At 38.2% G+C, this 22,622-nt stretch overlaps 2 protein-coding genes across 6 annotated transcripts in view; one reads left to right on the top strand and one right to left on the bottom strand.

Moving 5' to 3' along the window:
- The window catches only part of sorcs3b (sortilin related VPS10 domain containing receptor 3b), a 41,561-nt gene extending 33,164 nt beyond the window's left edge, over positions 1 to 8,397 (top strand). Inside the window, exons 22-27 of the mRNA XM_040140011.1 lie at positions 271 to 383; positions 704 to 838; positions 1,570 to 1,669; positions 2,535 to 2,640; positions 2,765 to 2,925; positions 6,995 to 8,397. Coding sequence (XP_039995945.1) covers positions 271 to 383; positions 704 to 838; positions 1,570 to 1,669; positions 2,535 to 2,640; positions 2,765 to 2,925; positions 6,995 to 7,059 — 680 coding nt within the window. The 3' untranslated portion in view covers positions 7,060 to 8,397. The remainder of the gene's footprint in view (positions 1 to 270; positions 384 to 703; positions 839 to 1,569; positions 1,670 to 2,534; positions 2,641 to 2,764; positions 2,926 to 6,994) is intronic.
- Positions 8,398 to 10,381: 1,984 nt separating this feature from the next.
- Positions 10,382 to 22,622, bottom strand: part of LOC120796799 (VPS10 domain-containing receptor SorCS1-like) — a 69,763-nt gene continuing 57,522 nt past the window's right edge. For 4 of the 5 annotated variants that reach the window (XM_040139876.1, XM_040139872.1, XM_040139875.1 and 1 more), the window contains 9 exons: positions 22,568 to 22,622; positions 21,659 to 21,792; positions 21,428 to 21,551; positions 20,509 to 20,621; positions 19,499 to 19,633; positions 15,905 to 16,004; positions 15,342 to 15,450; positions 14,100 to 14,254; positions 10,382 to 10,921 (listed from right to left, as the gene is read on the bottom strand). The exon at positions 22,568 to 22,622 is cut by the window's right edge and continues 132 nt beyond it. In XM_040139876.1, the coding sequence (XP_039995810.1) occupies positions 10,857 to 10,921; positions 14,100 to 14,254; positions 15,342 to 15,450; positions 15,905 to 16,004; positions 19,499 to 19,633; positions 20,509 to 20,621; positions 21,428 to 21,551; positions 21,659 to 21,792; positions 22,568 to 22,622 (990 nt within the window). In that variant the 3' untranslated portion in view covers positions 10,382 to 10,856. Of the gene's footprint in view, positions 12,362 to 14,099; positions 14,255 to 15,341; positions 15,451 to 15,904; positions 16,005 to 19,498; positions 19,634 to 20,508; positions 20,622 to 21,427; positions 21,552 to 21,658; positions 21,793 to 22,567 lie in introns of all 5 variants that reach the window. The other variant, XM_040139873.1, reaches the window with a different exon arrangement.

Here is a 22,622-nt window from a genome sequence, read left to right as displayed (position 1 = left end):
GATGCACATTACATGAATATGTAATACACTATCTCAGGGAAAGTATGATGCCTCTTGTTCCACGCTGCAAGCGGCAACACGTTGATGTCGACGTGGACTTATCTAATTAATAAAATGTCACGGTAAACGAACACGAATTCTTGAGGAGCAATTAACTTCAAAGCATATGTTGCCAAATGAAAAAAGACAAAACTACACATCTGATTAATCAAAAACTAAACCACAAGTAGCATTCATATTCTAACAGACATCGCTTCACCTTTTTTCCAGAATTCTTCCGGTCGCTGCTGTTGTCATTCTCGCCAGCGCTTGACGAGCACAATCCTGACATCCCCGAGTGGAGGGAAGACGTAGGCCGTGTGATGCGGACAGCTCTGTCACAGGTTAGGGTACATCAAGTCCCTATTGCTCTGAGAACTTTCCAGGGGCCACCAGTGGCCTTCAGCGTCGCTACTATTTTATAACTATGTGCAGTATTGATACGGCAGTCATAATGTTTTATGGTCCACGTAAGAAATTTGTTGTTTTTACAGTTTACCTCTGACGGCATTAGCCAGACACAGTCGTCGAGTGTGAATTTGAATTGAAGCTGATGTCAGAATGTTAGCCCTTACTTTATTGTCCAAAGTTTGGAGGTAACAGCCCAAACTTTAAACTCTGTAGTGGAGTTATACCTGCCTGTTGCGTTGTGCTGTCGCTGCAGGTGTCTGGGGTTCCTGAAGATCAGCTGCTGGTGTCTCTGTACCCGGGACTTCCAACTACAGCCGAGCTCTTTATCCTGCCTGATGAACATACATCAAGTGAGGACAAGAGAAGGAGTGAGGAGGCTGTAGAGATGGTAAGAACCATAAAATCTAGAAATATTGAGTTAGTTATTATGTGAACTTTGATTATGAATCTTTCTCACTTCTACTGATATGACACATTCAAGAATATGATGTGATTAGATATGAAAAAAGTATATGAGGGCTGTTGCCAAAACATGTCTACCAATAAATAATGCTCTGTTTTTTTTTTAAAAATCTGTATTTTCATGCCAGCTGCTATGTAAAGGAGCCAACAAACCAAAATGTGCTTAAAGGAATAGCTCAACATTCCTTTATTCACTTTTTTGCCAAGAGTTAGTTGAGTTAGAGCTAAAGCTCACTGAAGACATAAAGACAACTAATCACCACATTATTATCTCATTTGTTTATTCTGTACACAGTACAACTTTCAAAACGGCAAGTTGGTATGCTTTAATGTGTCAATTAGCCAAATTTTGGGGTGGGCTTAGCTGTTTCTCCCTGCTTCCAGTCATTATGCTAAACTAAGCTTATCGCCTCCCAACTCAAGCTCCATACTCGATTTACAGACATTAGAGTTTTGTCAGTTTACTCATGTAACTGTTGAGAGAAACACATTTGTTGTCGTATTTTATTTAAGAAAGTGTTAGCTATAGATTCTATATAGATTTATTATATGAATAGGAAATTATGATATTTAATCTTGTAGTTATTTTTGTATTTTCTGTTGCATATCTCATAATGTTTTTTTTTTTTTTTGTATTTTGTTAAATACCTTAAACAGATATCAGATATTTTTGTCACTGCCCTGAACCAAGGCCTGATCCAGTTTGAGCTGAAAGCTGATATTCGCATTGTTGTGTACATGACTCAGCAAACTTTGGGTAAGTGTTTTTACAACCTTAACTTATAATTTCTGCACACTTGGAGCAGTTTTACATAAAAACAAAGCATCCAAAAAAGCCTAAGGCTTAATTTATGCCAGTTCAGTACAGTATGTCTACACATCCACAGTGCATTTGTTCTGCTTCCTGATGTGCAAAAGATAAGCCACATTGGGATGATTTGACATTGAGTTCTAGCCAAACACTAAAAAACAGGACAAAGACAGCAGTATTCTCTGAGTGAGTTTCATATGATGATGATCAAAGGGTGTAAATATGTTTCACAGTGCAGCACTTTTGCACCTAAGGCTGTGAGACAGTAGTTCCCTTTGAAATCGGTCGATCAATGACATGATTGACAAAGAAGGCATTTGGTATGCACCGAGGAAATCACCAGGGTCACCGGGTCGTTAGCATATCGCAAAAATATGTCGATCAGCCATGCGTGGCTTTACCCTTTTCATCCACCAACGGATCTGTCTTCATTTGTGTCTGCATACAAAGGTCTGGGTTGCCTTTAAAATGATCCAGAAAGGTCGTAGACTTCATAGGCTTCTCTCTGAAGGAGAGAAAGACGGGCGGCGAGGGGAAATACTTCCAATATTGCATCCCAGCATTTAAAACGCCATGACTATGCATAAGCTACCTGCTTGACAGACCCCAGGGGGAGGCAGCGGATCTCCTAAAGGATCCCGTTAATACCCCAAGGGGATATCATGCAGAGAGCAGCTCTTCAAACTGTGCCTTCAGTTGTTACATGACATGGGGTAATGAGAGGCTTAAGAAAAAAAAAAAAAAAAAAAAGGGTTTTAATAAATTTGTCTTGGTTAAACCGTACCACTTATGTGACGTGTTTGTCTTTCAGCAACCCTTGTGGATTCAAACTCCATCCACAGTGGGTCAGCCATGCTAATGCTGCTCACTGTGGTATTTGTTGGTTTAGCTGCATTCTTCATCTACAAGTTCAAAAGGTGTGTTCATTCAGACAAGAGAGTAAATTGTATTGAATTCAGCTGTAAATCCAAAACTACTTTTACTACATTCACTGTTGGTAAAAAACCTCACATCGTTGCTCTGCTACCTCCTTGTGCTTAGGAAAATCCCTTGGATCCATGTTCAGACTGAGGACAGTCATGAGAAAGAACCGGAAGTGATCAGCACAGTCGGTCAGAGCAACAACATGTCCAAGGTGAAGCTCAGTGAGTTTCCCTCTCCAAAAGAACTCATGGCAAAGGATCTGGAGGCCAGGAGCAGAGGTACATCAGCTGCACATTTACTACCACTACTACTACTACTACTACTACAGTATTTTAAGCAATGGTGGAAGAAGTATTAAGATCTTGTTAAAGTAGCAATACCACAATTTAAAAATGATCTGTTACATGTAAAACAAAGTGCAGAAGTAGAAAAGTAAAGTACTCACTGTTCAGCCAAAATGGGCTCTTTCATTGCTACATCAGACATGATACCATATTATACTCTTAGATTATTATTGATACAGTAACATGTAAGCAGCATTTTAATTTTGAATCCATTTTACTGCAGAGCTAATTTTACTTTTTTTTTTTTTTTTTTTTTAACTGTTGACTGTATATCAATGCATTGTGTTTTATATGCTCATTATAGGTCTTTAAAATCTTCATCCGCAAAATAACCGCAGGTACCAAATAAATGTAGTGGAGTAAGAAGTATTGTGCACTAGTAGTAAAGTAGTATAAAGCTACTTAAGTAACATACTCAAGTAAAGTACATGCACTTGTGTACAGTATTTAGGTCAATGTATTTTAGGATGTAGAAAATTCAGTCAAAAACTATATGACAGCTCTGATGCAAAGGACTAAATTAAATACAGAATATTTATATCTGTGCACTACTCAGACACATTAATACAGGATTAAAGAGATGACTGTCGCTCTAGGAGACTGATGCTGATTAACATTTTATTGCCCTAAAAACACATCACTGAGCATCTGTTTTGAATACAGTTTATTTGTTATTTGGTGTAGACACAAAAACACAATTTTCTTTCAGTCTTCTTTAAATGATAGAAAGGCTCTCCTATGAGCGAGGCTACCATACATTGAAATCTGGCACGCGCTGGAATGTCTTTACCAATGCAGCGTGTGACATTTTTGCAAATCGCACACCACACGTAAAACTGAAACATCTGCTCAGTTACCAGATGTCTCGATGGCAAGTTTACTTTTTTGATTGCTGTGCCTGACATCCACTGTGTAGATGAGAACTATTCAGCCCCTGCAGACGGTGTGGATTATTTGACTAAAGTAGCATTGCAGTGCTCCTGACACTGACATGTGGGCTGCAGGCCCTTTTTCTGGTCACTCAGCACTTTGGCTATTCCTCATTTCTCAGCTGTTCTTTTTTTTTTTTTTACCCTTCTAAGTCCTTGCTAATCTGAAAAAAATTCAGTCCTGTTTGGTTGCTTTCAAAAGTGTTTATTTACAAAAGGGCAGAGCAGCATGGGACCTTTCATTTGGGGCTGGCTAGATTATATGAATTTGCAACCTGCTGTTTAAAGTTTTGATTAATACTCTAAAGCTCGGTTTGATTCTAATACAGTCTGATTTTGGCTGGGATACAAATGTTCCCACAAGGCTTCAATCCACTTTACAAGTGTACAGTAAGATCTAAAGCTATCATCTGCTTTCAAATGAGCTCTCTAGTACAGGTCACTGTCCACTCACTGCAGGATTAATGGTAATTATTCATCTATTTTGGATATTGCAGTCATAGGTTTATCTGCGGTTATTTCTCATTACTGCATTGGGGACACTCTGTCGTCTAGATGTAGCTGCATTTAAAATATACCCTGTCTCAACACAATATTCATCTGAAATATATTCTATGAAGTATTGAGTTTTCCATTGCCTGCAAGGTAGGTCTTGCTGCAGCCAGTGGGAAACATGCCCCCTACCAGAGGAAAAAAACATTAACCAGTTTTAATTTAATTAATGTCTGGGTTCAGTGATTTTATGTGTTCTCATTTTATTCAAAATGGCTTTACAAGCTCTAAAAAGAGGACGAATTTGCTAGTCATTGATAGTTGTCACAGTGCAGCTTCATGCTATGAAGTAAAATCCCAGTCAAAATTCATAATGGTTCAAATGGAGATTTGAACATTTAAAGCATGATTTAACAGATTAAAATGAAAATTGTAAGTAATGTAAGTTTGGTTTAGGATCTTAATTTGATTTATGTTAATACCAGTTGGTTCTGAATGATTAAAATGAGAGCTCACACGGGCTCATGTTTCATTATAGGTAGACATTTGCAGTTCAGTTGAAATGAGAATGAATTAAGCTGTAGAGGAGATTCAGGATTCTTCTGTATGACACATTGGACCAGGCAGGAGGTCATCAGAACAGCTTTACCTCGGAAATAAAGTCTGCATTTGTCAATATGGGAGATGCAAAATGAATGCTATGAAAGAAAACCTTGGCTTATGTCTATAACCACAGCTCTCTGATTAGCATGACTTAGTCTCTCTCCACACTATCAGGCGCTGTGAGGAACAAGTAAACTTTTTGGAATTTTTCAAACCTCTAAGAATTACACTTCAGAAAGATCTAAAGAGCCAACGTTGGACTTAAAAATATCAGTGAGAAATAAAGCTCAATAATCAGCCGAGTTACTTCTACTTACTTTAGAGTATAACCCTTAAAGAGCAGCTCTTAAATGATCACACAATTAATCACATGTATTAACAGCCAATCAAGAGACGTAGCTCCATTGTTTATCCCTCTACAAATTCCTCAATATTATTCAGTGATAGTTATTCTGCAAAAAACATTTGTAGTTAATATTTTTATAAAAGCAATGTATCCAAATGACGATGTGGCTTTGAAATGTGTTGCTTGTAGTGATGAACCCACAGATAATTATCACCTGAAGCTGCTCCCCTCTGCCTTATGGCGCTTTTTCGAGTGGGTTTCAGCGCTGTCACTGCTCTCACAGTGTCGTTTTCGGCCGCAGCAGGCAGCTGTGTTCAGCGTAAAAAGCGCCGACAACCCACTGTACACTACCTGCTCAACACCAAACAGCAGACAGACACAGCGAGCGTTTAGCTGGTGAACATACTGGAGCATTTAGGAGCTAAACAGCCAGATATTTCCCTCGGGTTAAAAAAGTGGATATTAGACTTAAATTCATCAGGTGTCCAGAAACATAACTCTAAATAAATGAATGTTACTGAAATGGAAAGAAAACCCCCTGGATGTGTGAATAAGGAGTTGTTTGTTAACAAGTTCAACTTATCAACTTAAAAGACGATGATTTGTCAGTGTTGCGTGTTCACAACACCTTTTCACTGCCTTCAAGTGGCCAAAAATCTGTTTTTGCCGGTTTAATATATCAAGTGGCAATTAACATATGAAATTAACACAACCTAATATAATTATTAATATATAGATTGGGCTGAAATAACAGGAACTCGGCTGAAGCCAAACTGGAACGGGAAAGAAATTCTGCTGCTGACAGACGAAGAATGGCAGAGAAATTATTTTGTACAGACAGTCCAAAGCATGAGTCTCTCCCATGTGCAGCCAGAAAAAGATCTACTTTGAGCCAAATTTTAAATTTAAGAGCATTTTAAGTAGTAAGAAATTTGATAAAGAGCCTTTATTCTTAATTTTAAACTTTACTTTTCCCCTTTTCAATTTGTGATTTTGATACAGACAACATAGATTTTACTCTTCAAATGTGCTCCATATAAAAGCAATTTAAATCTCATGAATCATATTTTCTTGAGCAAATCTGAACCGACAGCCGGATCTTTACCTTGATGAATTTACTGCCAGGTTATTAGTTATATGGGTGAACATGAAATTAGCTTCATGCAGCTTTATACGAATCACTGATTTTAAAGTACTTACACAGTAGCGAGATAAAAGTGCCACCTTTGGGGGAAAAAAGCCGATCACAATCTGAACGACCCCACTTGTCACAGCGATCCCATCTTATCAGTCCTCCATCACCAGCTCAGCCCTGCTCGGATGGGCCATGTTCCTTTGTTGAGACAACAGGGGGCTTTTCAGACAACATGCCTGGAACATGAATTTATAATTAAGTGTAAAAGTTTGTACCAAACATTTCATCTTCGAATAAAAAGATTAGAGACATCTAGATTGAACTTTGAGTTGTTTGATTGATGTTTATAGGCAGCTATTACTTAACCCCAACATCAGTGTCATGTAGATAAAGCCAAAATATCACAGATACTGGCAACTTATGTTGTGCATGTGAAGTCAAAGCAGTTGACTGTCCCTGTATTCAGTTTGCTTTTATTATTTGTTTGCATGTTTCCAGGAGGAATTGGAAGAAATATGGAGAGAATTGTCACAAGGGAATTTCCAAACTGTACTAATGTCTAAGACATGCGCTCTGTCACTGAGTAAGTACAGATTGCTGTGTTACAATTGTGCTGAAATTGTTTGCTTTGTTGGCATTGTTTGTATTTATTTATTTATTTATTGATTTCACGCTGATAGCTGCTATTGTTCAAAGTCATGTTTTTAACTCCCACGGATAGAGTACGTATGTAGTTTACAAAAGTTGATGAAGATCAATATACCGAGCCAGACTGCGGGGCCTCTAGTTCGAGGGCGGTGAATTGCTGAAATTGGCTGATAACTACAGTACCCGGCACAAAAATGTCCAATTTGCATCAGGAATCCGTGTTTTTCACCAACGACGTGGATGTGACATTAATTATTTGGGTATATTACGAATACTCAGATGATACTGCCAATTTTTTTTACTCCCTGTGACGTCCATATGGGTCTTTATTAGGATAATATATGAATAGGAGGCACAGACTGAGTCACTAACATAAAATATGTCAAAAGCTTTGACAGTGGGCTACTGTAAGAGACAGCCTGATGTAATGTAAATGGGAAAAAGTTAGTGCAAGAGAAAGAATGCATAGGTTTTACTGGATAAATTTTAAATGCAGCATTGAATTTAAATTTCATGAGCCAATTTACGGCTATTTAGGCCTTCAAGGCATATCATATCATCCAGGGCTTAAATCGATAAACTAATTCAAGGTAATAAAAATGTTTCTGAAATCTCACAGTACTTGTTGATAATGTTTCCCTCTGTCACACAAACTGAACCAACAGGCCATAAAATTTGTCAAGTGTTACCTTTTTATGTTGTTTTCTTTTTTTTTTCCAGAATTTTGCCTCTTTTCTTTACGTCCCAAATGAATAATAAAACTCGAACTCATTATAGAGTTGTTAGTGAAGGCAGAGCAGGTTGCGCTACCTACATACGACAGAAATATAATTAATAGGCCATTTTAGGTTTAGTTGTCATCTCATTATGACACTTTATGCTCTGGATAAACATTAACATTTACCGCCCTATAACTAGAGGTCTTTGAGATGTAAATATCGCGAATATATATAAAAATGTTGTGAATGCTTCTAAGAAAGAAATGTGTAGCTGGTTTTGCTCTGTAAGATAACATGGTGCTTTCAACGACGGTCTCTCAGATGATGGCACACAACAAAACCGTGATACTGTATATGGACATGAAATTCTGGCCTTACAAGTGGAAATGCCAACAACTTGTACATAGAATAAGATGGAATGTAAATTTATACGGTAGCTTCATCTTACTTTATTGTAAAGTCAACCCACTGAACAGGCAGCAGTATGTTTCCATGACCTTCAGTCTCACAACAAGCTGTATGTCCTCTTTTTTTTTTTTTTTTTTCTACAGTAGCATGCCCTAATTATTTGTGATAAGACTTAAGACTATATTAGCGTGAGCAAGTATTATGTGTGTGTGTGTGTGTGTGTGTGTGTGTGTTTGTGTCTGTATGTATATTATGTATATATATATATATATATATATATATATATATATATATATATATACAAACAGACACACACACACACACAAACTCATGGTACTTGACACATTAAACTAATTATTAAACATCCTGTCTAATAGTGTAGTTGTGCAATCGCACAAAAGTTGTGCATGATCTTATATTGATCCTTTTTGTCTGATTAAAAAAAAAATTGTCCTGTTTGAATCATATTTCTTACTGTGAACAAATTGCCATTTTGAAATTGTTCAAAATAAATGTATTTTTATATGGAATTACGTTTTTCTATTGCATGCACCTACAGTACACACTGTGAAGGAATATGTAAGATTTTAACAGGTTTACACTCTTTTTTTTTTTTTTTTTTTCCTAGCAAAGGGATGCCAAGACAGACTTTTTGGCTGTCAGTGAAGGAAAGATGACCGTGCTATCACGATCATAAACCTGAAAACAAATGGGCTCATGAAGCTTTGTTTATGCAACATATGCCAGTCTTATCTGAAACACAGGTGCCTTGTAGCCGACCGTCTATCAGTCTCCGCATACAACTTTTAATGATCCCAAAGAGGCTGTGAGGCCGGCTTTAATTGGCAGAAGTGTGACAACACCCATGTGAAGATTCCCATCTGACACTTAGACTGAACTTAATTTTACCCCCATCGCTCTATCACTCAAGTTGCCATTTACAGATGGTTTCTATTTAATGGGAACGATTAATGAGGCTTTAGTCAAGTGATGAGAAGCAGATTCTTTGGTAAAGATTTGCTGGCATTAGTGCTGCTCCTTCTCCGTCCTGAGATGTAGAAAAAAGTATTGCACATTCAAAAGGCAAAGAGACACTGACGCTGGAGGACAGAACTGTGTGGTTGATTGGCTGAACTAAGTCTTCACACACACAACAGAGCAGCAAGGCCCTTGCTGCTCTGTTTTGTATTGTGTTCGCCACTTCAGCAGCTTCATATCTCACACCAATCTTCATCACTTACACAGCAAACAGCGCCCCGAGTGTCTTATTCTTGCTCCTGCTCTCAGTCTGAATTAACACCAAGGCCTTTCTCTAACTGCCCTGGGATGTTCAGCGGCACACAATCAAATTGAACGGTGACAATCACTAATGATTCGCAGCAGCCAGACACTGTAATGTAGGAGGAGGAAACATGCTCATCAATTTCACACTGTGGCTAACACAATATTGCTGTGGGTTGTTGTTGTGGCACATTTTTCATTCAAGGTGCTACCCAGTCTGCGAAAATCTTCCTTGATTTTGTGCGTGTGTGTGTGTGTGTGTGTGTGTGTGTGTGTATTTGTCTGTGGATTTCCTGGAGGAGAGAATTAATTTGTAGCACAGTGGGAGAGCCAGGGAACTAGCCCATTAGAATCACACCAGGCTACTTGGTGCTTGGTGTGAGGACACTTGCTGTCCTCCTGCTTGGCCCCATCATATCATGCAAGTGGCTATACTGAAACTTTGGGCATGCTAAGCAACGCTTGTTAGAGACAAAGCAGAAAAAGCACAAAATTCGGCATCGTGAGAAACTTCCGATTTGTGATAGACTCTCAGTCAGCTGAGGTGGAGTCATAGTTTAAGGCTTCATGATGTCTGTTGATTGACCAAATCAAAGGTGAAAAGCAACTAAAAGCTGCAGTCGACTGCATGAATTTTAACAGATCAAAGACAGCAAAAATAAGCTGTTTTATGCTTTTTGAAATGAGTTTAACAACCAGGCACACAGCATTAATGTTGTGTTTCTGCTTTATTCCGCAACCATGGTTAGTTCTGCAAGATCAGATGAAAAACACAGTAACAACCCACTGAATAATCACGTCACTTGTAACGAATGAGTTGCATCGCCTCTTGAGAAAAAGCAAAATACTGCAGTTCACATTGCTAACATTTCATTTTCTCCTAATTAAGACATATAAGTATCTTGACAGAGGAAAAAAAAACATGCAAATATGCTCACAATCATATTCACAGGCTGATTAGTGGGACAACAAAAATGTTGTTAAATAAATATCAAGCACAAAATAAAACTCTTCTGATGATCGGTGTGGAGAGGCAGTTTGTCTTATGATGATTACAAGTTTATTTATGCTTCAGGCTCAATCGGAGGATTGGAGGGAAGAAGTATGGAGAAGCCTCTAGTCAGTTTGTCTTACTGACAGATGATGCTGACAATACTTAAAAAGAAAAGTTTGATGAAGAAGAACTTCAGTACTTATCCCAAAGAGACAGCAGCTGACCACAGCTCTGTGCGTAGGCTGAGCCTTGTTGACAGGAGATACGTCTTCTCTCCGAGTCCCTCGCAGCGAAGGAGATGAACAAATCTTCAGCCTTTTGTCCGCTGAGTCCTTGGGGGCAAACTCAGAACAGACTGCAGGTTCCTCTGCTTTACTGGAAACGGAGGAAATGCCATTTGGAGATGGTGGTATCGTAGAGGTTAATATGAACAATCAAGAATAAATAAAACGTATTTTCAACACAACCTTAAAAAAAATTAAATTAAATTTTAAAAAAAATCACATTTCCATTCCAACCTGGTGCAGTTTCAGTGTTGAACTTTACCTTTAAGAGGACACCGCAACCTTCACAGTGAGATCAGTTCAAAGAAAAACAACAAAAACATCTGAAATATTTGGCAACTATGTCAAGGAGTCTTTTAAATGTGTGTTTGTAAATCTAGTAGCAAATAAACCTTGAACTAATAACTAATCAAAACAAATGTGAAACTGTGGCAATTTTTCCTGCATTACACTAAGTGTCAGCTGCTGTACTGCAGCTTAACGTAGGAATTATTCCGAAAATTTACATTTTGCTCTTCAAGAAACCAGAATGTACAAGAAATGCTCCTGGCAATAAATAAATATGAAGCACAAGTTTAAAAGTCATAACACTGTTTAACAGTCAAACTGAATGTAAAACAATCAAAGATAAGATTGCTGCAACATGAATAATCTATATGCATGATTTAGATTACAACATTTGTGTTTCACCTGTTTTTATGTAGGTTTAACAATAATGATGCTAGTATTTATCCCAGTGTCACTAAAATGACTTATTTAAGTCTCCTAAACAAGAGGGATTGCTCAGTTTCTCATCTACTGTATATACCTAGCCAGTATATCCACTTTAATCTTCTTTTCCTACTTTTGTTATGACATATATAACATCTTGAGCGGCAAAGAGAGAGACTCGAGGGAATACACAGATCTGGGACTAGAAGCCCTCAATCTCCTGGATATTGCAAGCTTTCATTTGATGACAAATCTCGTGATAAGATTTACTGATTGTACAGAGCTTAATGAATCTGCTTCCCTCCCTGTCCTACTCAGATAAGCTATTTTCACATAGTTAGACATAGAAAACTTCACGAACACAAGCCCAAAGAACAGAAATGGAAGCATATTTTGAGATATTAATACACATCACTTCTGTTCTGCTGTTTGATATTTTCATATTTGAGCAGACGCAGCTGTAACCAGCTGAGACAAATAACTTTTACTTCTTCCATTATGGATATACATTATTTACATAAAAAGATCAATGTCCTTGCAAAAATACAAGTATTTTCAGTCAAAAAGAGTCCCTATCAAGACGCAAGTATAAATCTGTACAGTCTCCTCAGAGGGATTAGGCAGCACAGTGTGACAAGGTCCATCCATGCATGGGTAGCAAAACACTCGAGACCATTCATTGTGACCGTGGTTTCATAGCTTTCTGGAAGTAACTGCCAAAGAAGATGTATTGCTTTTGAGTCGGTCATAGACTCTCAACATTAAAACACATGGGGCGCTTCATCAGAGAGCTTGATGTCTGTGCGAGATGGCAGGTAGCCTGGCAAGGGAGAAGAAAGGAAGAAGACAGTTGAGGAATTTTATGTAGCTATTTGCATGCGGATGCATTTTTGCAGGCAAACACATTTATCTTGGACGGGTCGATTGTTTAGCTACGGGTAGAGGTAAATCAGCTGGAACCTCATAGATATTTCTTGATGAAAATGCTTTCACCACTCCGCTACTTTCCTGATACACTAATTATTTTACTGGGTCATATAATTCACCTCGACATTTCATCACTTTAGCTCGCACTTGATTGTGCTTCTCTTACCTGTGAATAATAATACCTCGCTATGTCAAACTCAGGCTGGCAAATACATAAATATACAGCACATAATAACTTTATCTTGGCAGCTGATATGGTGAAACAAGGGGAGGAAGAGCAGCATCAGCACTTATCAATAAGTGAATATCAGGTGTCTCTGCCCATCGTTGAGTGTCAATCTATGACCTCTGTTCCTCTTTGCCAACGCAGTTTTTTAATGTACTGTCCCAATTTCTGCCACAAGGTTCTTCGCTTTACTAAAGGGTCAGTTCACACAATTTACAAAATACATATTTTCTCACTTAGCCCTTATGGTATATGATAATGCAGAAAGTTTCGGGGGTTTTTTTACACAATTTTTACAATTCAAACACAAATGAGATTAAGTAAGTGTTGTTTGTGGTGATCAGAGCATTAAAGCATTAGATCTAAAAAAAAAAAAAAAATAAAAAATAAAAAAATCATCAGCCAGATGTCTTTCCAGTAACAATGTCCTGCTTAAGGTACGGTCACATTTGCCTTCTGTTCAATCAAACTGCTCCACACTCAGCCCCAAAATGGATGTGAATGTCACCATTTTGGTGTATAATGAGCAAATATGAGCAGAGCCATCACCATCTGTAAGTGGTTTATAATAGTGATGCCGCAGTTTGTAGTCTGGTAGTGTGGTATTGTGCTAAATGAGTTGATGGCACATTTCTAGTTAGTTTTATTTCCTCGTCATGCAAAATATAACGTAGTCTGTTTGCTTGTTAGACTGAATTAAGTTTAGCTAGGTGTGCCTAATAAACTGGCAAATGAGTTTAGTTGAAAAAAATGATGACTACATTTATACACACACACATTGCATCCCTAAGGCAAACTCCAACCCAAGAGTCCACCGGAGCTGCCCAGGAGGTTGCAACAAAACAGGAAAAGAATTTGAATTTTTCAGGCAAACTTCCATTTAAGTGTATGGAAGATAGAGTGAAGATTCACAGGGCCATACCTTTACAGCTCTACTCTTCACTGGCATTGCTGTGAACAGTTTTTATAGGAACTACTTTCTACTCAGAGGTTGTTCCAATAAAAATTGTCCATATTGTGTTCTGAGGATTATCCAGAGTAATAAGGAAGCTGTTCCAGGAAAGACATTTTGGTATTGAATTTTCAAATTTGTATTATTATTATTTTTTTTTTTCCACAAGTCTGGCAGCATAACTAATGAAATTCCATCCAACTCCATTGTGTTGGTGTGGCAGCAGAAATCAGAGCTTGATATTTGAAAACCTCGGCAAATAGTAATGCAGGTGGTGATTACCAGACCTGTTTTACAGGTCTAATTCCACAGACAGAGTGATAGAATATAACAATATTCAAACAACAGACCTTTGTGGTCCAGCACAAGAGTCTGGAAATAACAATCTGAATAACTCCTGTGTATTTTTGAGGCATTACTGTAGCCTTAAGGAAGAAATAGACACATTATTACCTCTACTTTTTGAGTCCAGCTGTACATCCACATGATCCAGTGAGGTCAGCTTGTCCCCCTCAGGGTTTGGGACGGCTATGGAGGTCACTGTCGGAATGACCTCTTGTTCTTTGTCAGGTTGCTCTGCTGTGTATGTGTTGATGCCCGGGATCTTCCTGCAGGTCATGCGGAGGAAAAAAAAAAAAAAGATTAAAAAAAAGAAAAAGAAAAAAAAAAAGGGCAAGTTAACAGAAAACCTGCCATTAGGTCTGGTTCATTAATGCTTCCAGTGAGCATGTGTCACACACTATTTTTAACTGTTAAGGATGGGAGAGGATTGCTTGAAAGCTGGAAACTAGGACACTTTTTGCACTCCACTGGGCATTGCTCTCTCATTTTCATATTGTTCACCTCAGTTTTCAATCAATTTTTCATCCCCTCAGATGCACCCCCAATTCTGCTTAAAAATCACATCTTGCATTCCTAATTTCAGATTATCCCCTTGCGATTTTGTGCCGCAGCTGGTGCTGTGACATGAGGCAGCTTTGGAAACCCAAAGTTGATTTCTTAATGTAGTAATTATAATCCTGAAAGTTAAAGTACGTAATGATTTACTTTATAATGAGTAAAATTCTACAAACTATTAAGGAAGTAAACCATTCCCCCCGTGACTGGCATGGGATTACCTGCAGCAGAGGATGCTATTTACTGTATGTCCCTCACTGTATAATATATGTTGTCTAAGGACTTATCTCCTCAACCTTTCCTGCCGTTCTGCAGAGTATGCCTCACCTTGAATGGCTGTGTTTAGCATTTCCAAAAGGTCAACCCTCACATTGTCAGACAGATGAATATTGATAACTGCAGGACTCTGACACCCATTCAGCACTATGGGAGAATTGATTAGACTGCCATTCCCTGTAATATTCCGCAGATTGAGACAGAGGGGAATTGTCTTATTCCTCAAGCTATTATTGTGCCATGGATGTCCACAACTTGGAGATATATGGCGTCTGAATACTTCTGGAAAGTTTTAGGAGTTCAAGCAGTGAGGTGCTTGCTTGTAGGTAATGGGGCCAACTCTAAATAGGGCCGTTATACAAGCACTCACAGAAACACACAAATAAAACAACAATAACATCTACCGTATTGTAGGTATTTGCAGTGATGTGAGGCTAAAAATCTGAGGATTCATTTTCACACATTTTTACCTTTGACTGTGCTCTATGTGTGGTTACAAATATTATATCCAGTATACTGTACCTTTTAAATTTATATATTACAAAGACAGCCAAGCCCATCAGTACGACTGAAACGAGCATGATGACTGCAGTGCCACTGTGGCCACTGTCACTGCTGTCCACAAGAGGAGCTTTGAGGGAGAAAGAATGAAAGAGAAAATGAGTGTACATGCAGGCCGGATGAGGACAAATGCATATTTCCATCTTATATGAATATAAATTATACAATAATCCTATGATATAACAATGGAGAATGACCACTGTTCTGTTGACAATATTTGAGAATCATGACCAAGAGAGCTAATGTCCAACAAGCACTTTTCTCGTTTTCTTTATGGTTTAGTTTACTTTATTTCACCAGGTTAATCCACTCACTATCAACACTACTTTCCAGGGAGTCCTGGGTACATGTATTAAAACATGAATTAAGACTAGTTTGTTTGCTTGTAGACCTATTATTCATCCTCACCTCCAAACTTGAAGAATTGCACAAAGTCAAATAGGAGACAAGAACCACCTGAAATGCACCTCTTTCCCAAAAATGGGTTTGACTACCATTTGTAGCAGCAGATGCAGCAGACTTACCCGGAGACAGCCGTGTGGCATATACGTTCACCTGCACCCCCGGTTTGAGTGTGAACTGGATGAGGTCTTGGTTCAGAGCACTTAACAGAACCTGAGAATGCTATGAGGAGGAGTGACAGAGCAGAGAGGACTGTTAGCGGCGGCTGCACAGCAATATTCTACAGTCATCAATATTTCAACCGCAGTCATTTTATCCAACAGCCCGAACTATGAATCTGAATTTTTGCTTCCTTCTAAAGAGGAGCAAATGTTGATATTACACAGGGAAAACCAAACTTGCTGCACTGAAAACCAGCAGGCTTTTAATAGCCATGGAAACCCTATCAGGTAAAAGGGCACTCTGCTTATGTTGTGGAAGTGACATTTAAAAAAAAATTAATCTCTTGCTATTTCTATCAGAAGAAAGTATTTCTCTGGTATACCTATTTCCAAGTCGTGAGTAACCGATGTAAAAGTCCAGTGAAGCAAAGCTATTGGAAATCAAAGTATGCTCTAATATCATAAAATTGCTGTTTTAATTTTTCTCCCTGAAGTGCCTCAAGTTCCCCTGTTTCACACCTAGATGAAGCAGTCATTTAACAAGAGACCAAAATGCCTTCCTGGAGCCCATTTGCGTCCTTAGCCATGCCTCACTAATTCCATCTCGCTCTTTCCAAAAATCTTTCCACTGGTTAAAATTAGACTGCTCTACACGGTATGAATAATTACTTTTTGTTCTAGTGGCATATCAGGGTCAGTAAATCTATTACACATTTTAATAAGCTGCTCCACACATACACTCCCCGCATTCACGTGTGTATGTGTGGGCACACACTCACCCAATACATCCACATTGCAAGTCACTCACTGGAGATGGGAACAGTGAACTGATGATTGATTACCCTATTGTCTGTGAGGTTCTGCCAGGTAATCAGACAGGCTTTAGATAAATACATCTCTTTAATTCCCAATCCAGGCCGCCTACCCTAGTGTGTCTCCTTTCTCGATGGCACCAATTAAATGATGCATCAATGTAATTAAATACCTATTAACTTAGTTCAAGACTGACTGTGAGCCAGCAAAATTATGTTTTCTTGTGATACACTGAGGACCTATCCGTTATGATGAATTAATGAGCTTGTCTAGCTCTTGCTTTAAAAACAGCTCTGTGTAATTGTTTTGTTTACATATTAAACAGCTTTCTATAACATGATAAGAGATCAATTTTAAAGATCCAGAATCTTATTTTACTGTAAGAAATCAATAACATTGAAATTATTATGGTTTTATTATTATCATCTGAGGGTTAATGAATGTGCTTAAACTTCTAAAAAGTGGCATGTACTGAGATGCCTTCTGAGTATTGTTTCAGTGCTCTGATGGATGCTGTTTCAGTGCTTTTACCTGGGAGGACATTGCCCTCTAGTGTTGGCATTATGCATTACTCTTTCAGAGGCAATGAAATACAGAGGGAACATTAAACCATTTAGCACAATAAAAATACATAATCTCTTTTCAGAAAAGGTTGAGCTTCTGTGAAACAAGAGGTGTAATCAGGGGTAAAACAAGTTTTTTTGGTTGGCTTTTTGGCAAAGAAAAACAATCCTTAATTAACAACTGAAGTTTGTATTGCATGATTAAACCATCATGAATTTCACGAATATAGTCGAGTTGAGCACCGGTTCTTTGATTGAACGACTCCACAGGGAATGGAAGGGGTTTACTCTAGAATCTGGAAACTAAATGAGAAGGGAGTCTCTTGGAGCTACATTAGATGAGGTCCTATGTGCCTGTATGATAATAACAGGAGCTGTAACATATGCCTCTTGTTCTCTGTATTTTCACTTAATGGACTGCCCCAGAGTTTTTACATCAGTTACTACAAAAATGAACAGTCTTCATTACTGCTGAACTTTTCCGAGAAATGACCTAAAATACCTACCATGCAACCAGTGGTCTCCATTCATTTCACTGCAGTATGAAAATACATTTGCAGAGACTTTTAACTTGGCTGACTTAGGTAATCCATCACATTGAGCATCATGTCTGCATATATTAATGTCAAACTTTAACCTTATTGTTATGTGGCAATGGAGTACAGACTTTCCAAATCAAGCAGCACTTAAAACTGTGTTACCATGCAACTATAATGTAACTTTGACAAAAATAAGTGTGGACATGATGCTCATTGTAATGTATTGCCTCACCCAAACAAGCTTTAAGATTACAAGTGGATTTTGGAAACCAGCGGCTTCCTGGAAGGTAGGAAAAACAATTCAAATGTATGTGAAATGTAAAATGCTTCATAAAAGAACTAGAAAGTAATCAGCCTCCTGTATAAGAGATTTTGCATCTAGAACTAAGGGGAAAAAATTGGACAGGGATTATAAAAATCAAAAACATTAGTAACCAACTTTCCAAGTAGTTAGAGATAAGAGATTTGGAATCTGTGCAAGTATGAGTATCTTCTCACTGTATTTTGATTACTGTGCACACATACTGTAAGTACTGTGAACAAACAAAGAGGCAGTGCAGTTTAGATGTAATCTTTTCTTTTTAACACCTCTCAAACAAGTGAAACCTTGAAAAAAAAAAAAAATCTTCATACATCTCCAGGTCAGAGACTACTTTAGTAAAGAAACTAAACAAGCCAAGGATATTGGGCTAGCTTAGTCAGTATATTCATTGAAGAACGTAAGATTAAAGACAACAAACATCTAATATCATGATTATACAATGGAACAAAAACCTCCATGAACGACTTGACTGTCTACATCAATCAAAAATTGGAGAGATAATCAAAGATAATGGAGCATGATTGAATAACAATAATAATAGTAATATATGAGAAAGCCAGACAATAACTACCAAAGTCAAAATTTATTCAGAGAGGTTCTCACGGACAAGACAAAGGCTGGAGGCATTGTTGATTTGTTCTTTAACTTCTTTTTGTTTAATTTGTTTTTTAAGAGATTTCTAAAGAGCTGAAAATACTTGGAATAGAAATTCATTGCTCTTTTGTTACATTATACAAGGCCGATGTCCTGGATGAATTCATGGCACAGAATGAATATATTTTAGGGCTACTAGCAAGAAAGGTGTCAAATGGCTCCAGGCAAACCCTCCAAACAAAGGACGACAGGAATGCAACTGTCAATGAAATTAACGCTTAGGAGAAACTAACCTTTATCTCAAGTCTACGATATAATATGTGAAATAAGGGAAAAAAATTGACTGTATGTGTGTGTATAATATGTAACCTAATACAAATGTCACTGAAAAGCTTTGTTTGTGTACAAGTATTTTGTTGTTTGTGTCAACCCACTCATTTAACTTGAAAATATAAAACAAAACAAGATGCCTCCTTCTGGTGAGAGAAATGTCCAAACATCATAAAATATGTTCCCTTTTTGATACAACAACAGAGCTTAAAGTCATAACTCAATAGAGTTGTATAACACTCTAAAGTAAAGAACATGTTCTCCAGGGATGTTCTCTCTAGTGACAGTCTCTCGACTTCCTTGGCTTACTTTTATGCGGTTTTAATTATCGCAGAAAATCTTATTGTATTGAGCATCTGCAAGGGGCCATTAAAATGATTTGATGAGACCATACCTGATCGAGGTGCGCCCACTTTTCATCCGTGTCTCTGTCTCTTGACCTCTTCTCAGGCACAATGAAAAGCTCTGCTGTGGTTGGTAAACCTGGAAGCACTGTGACCAGGAGCTGATCCTCACTGATTCCTGTGACCTTTAACAATAACAACAAAACCTCATTAAAAACGGTTTTAACTGACACTGTTTGGGGTGATATTCTATGCTATGGCCCTGAAATATGATTCTTGCGGGTCGCCTGTATTAATGAGTAAATACCGTTGGCTTTCTGCTTCATATATCATTTGCCTAAGTACCAGTCACTGTCAGGATATAATGCACGGATCAACTAAAACATGCAAGTACAATTTGACAGTCTTTGGTAAAGGCCAGGGCTTTTAGTGCATTTACGCCGTAACCAGAGGTCTGCTGTCAGTTTCCTGGTGTAAACCATAGTAATATCTGACAAGACAGAAGGTCAAAGTGAATGTTTCATACTGAGGGCTGTAGGATATATATATATAGCTCAGTATCCAGGTCTTTTACATAACCTGCTGGTTTTTTGACATCCCCGCAGCGTCTGAGAGGGAAAACCAGATGCACTTAACCACAGTTATGCTCACTTTACTTGAGGTTTTGGTGTTCTCTCGAGGCGACGGCGTTCATTTCTTTAGAGAGCAAATGGCAACTGTCATAGCAGGGCGTTTATTGCCCTTCAGTGCGTTGACAAGTTCAGTTGGAAGATTGAACTGGTAATAATGATTTCGGGTAATGTGCTATGTCAGCGTGTAGAGGTTAACATCTGATTACACGGCAAGTGAGGTTAAAGGCATTTCAAGTCGCGGAGTGCAACACTTGACACAAGGCCACATACATACATTACAAATGCAGCTTGACCAAGGATGGAAATCTTAGCGGCTCACTATTTTTTCTCTCCGAGCTGGTGCAAAGCTGCTCGTTGCCTTCTTCTGGAGTGTAGTTCCTGATTATTTCACAGTCTTTATAATACCAGCAAGCAGCTGAGAAACTGACCTGAACCATGGAGCTCTTCACCACTCTGCAGATGTCCTCTCTCCACTCAGACACCCCCGGGTTCAGCTCGTCCAAATTAGAAGAAAAGGCCAAAACATGTGACCGGAAATAATCTGAAATAGTCACAAATTAAATTCAGCAAACGTACTTCTTCTTTTTTAACCTCATTATGGTGGGTCCCTTTCCACAATCCCGAATCCACTTCAGTTATCAAATAACCGCTAACTTTTGTTGTAGGGTTCACCTGTACAGAGTCAATTCTGTACCTTAACTGTGAGAGTAAAATAGTTTTAACAATTAAAAAGAAAAAAGAAAAATGTTTAAATACATTCAGGAAAGATGATTTAATAAATAATGTAGAGTTCAGTTATTAGGTGTGTGTGTGATTTTAGAAGCTACTGTCAAAACATAAACATATGAAAACTATCTTAAAAAAAAAAAAAAGGCTTCAAAGTTGAGCTTAAAGGTTCATTCCTGCCCATGGAAATATCAGCTTAACTAAGTTCTTATTATAAGGTCCACTTACTTGAGCTTTCGGCCACATCTCATGGCCTTCACCGGCATTTGGAGTTTGGTCTATCCTTGGTTAGAACCTGGGGTTATAATCTCACCCCCATACGCAACCACCTGTTATCACATGCTCTAAATATGGAGCTAAACCATCTCTGTTACAACTGAACAAACTCCATCTGCAGATGAAGGCAAAAATGCCTAAAGCTGAAAGCCCTGGAAACACCAAGTAAGTGGTCCCGTAATACAATTTTTGTTTCTGTCAAAAAGCTTCACAAGTTTCAAAACATTTTGAACTCACCCTCAATTCAAAGTTACAAAATTGAGTCCATAGTTTTCACTGTATTATTTTTTTAAAAAAGGCTCATTAAGTGCGATGAGTAAAATAAAATGAGAATATATGGTTCACCGTAAACTGCCACAGTCATTTGGTCCTGATGGACAGTATTGCCAACCGAAGCCTGAACAGTGACACTGTGACTTCCCTCCGTGGAGAAAGTGAAGGACATCGCTCCCTCCAGGGTCACGACGGGCTAAAAGGCAAAGACACAGAGAGAGAGATATGCACATTTGACTTGTGACTCTATCATGTCATTCAGTAAATATGCAGCGTATTAGAGAATAAGAAATTAAGGCTTACGTCTGTTTTGTTATCAAACCACCAGTAATAAATGACCGTTCCCACACTGCTGGGGCGTAAAACTGTGGTGAGGTTTACTGCTTTGTTCTTCACAACCACTGAAGGAGCCGACAGCTGGACCTGTTCAAGCTGACCTTTAAAGAGCAAACACAAAAAATTCACACCTCCTGTTAAAATATGTTAAATATGACTAAATATTCTGCTTCCTAGATGCTCAAACTCCCAGCAGAGGCCGTGCGACTGTTTGAGACACAGTGAGCATATGGATATAAAAGTGGAGAAATTGCTGGTTGACAAGCCTGTGTGGATAGTTTGATGCTTTTTGCTACCATGAAAATGTAACCGTTGGAATCCATTGTAAGGCCTCTGTCAATGAGGAAGCAACGAACAGGCGTATTTTATGCCTACACAGGATGAGGGACACTAAAAAACTTTGGATGGAGATTTTGAATTGAGTCTCTCTTTAATGAGCCAATTTGAAGTTACAGAAGAGTAACTGGAGAGAGAATAAGCGTTTCGTATTAATTTTAAGTACAGAAGTTTTGACCTATTTAAAGGCTGTTGGATCTCACACCGGGGATAAAAGATCAAGACATTAGCTTATAGTGTAGTCACTTTGTGATATTAACCAAAATATAGTTAGTTCCTATCAAGTTCACCTTATTTGTGGCAGGAAATATGCACTGTCACGCCAGTTAATCACCACATAGGCAGCTGATGAGCAACCCTTTTATAGTAGATCCACACTTTGGGTAAAGGGATATTCAACAAGTGATTAAAACAGCGCTGATAATAAAAAAAAAAGAAAAAAAGAAAATCTCATATTTACGCATAAAAAAATCTTTGCTCATGTAATTTTTTTTGTTTCAGCAGCAACTTTTATATTAATGTTTACTTTTTGTGACTCACAGGAGACGTGTAGGTAGAGTGTCACCCTTTCAAAGCCCAGAGTGTTAGTTGCTGT

Source organism: Xiphias gladius, chromosome 11 (genome assembly GCF_016859285.1).
Source record: "Xiphias gladius isolate SHS-SW01 ecotype Sanya breed wild chromosome 11, ASM1685928v1, whole genome shotgun sequence".
NCBI classification, from domain to species: domain Eukaryota; kingdom Metazoa; phylum Chordata; class Actinopteri; order Istiophoriformes; family Xiphiidae; genus Xiphias; species Xiphias gladius.
Note: the sequence above shows the minus strand (reverse complement) of the source record. Positions and strands in the feature narration are given on the sequence as shown.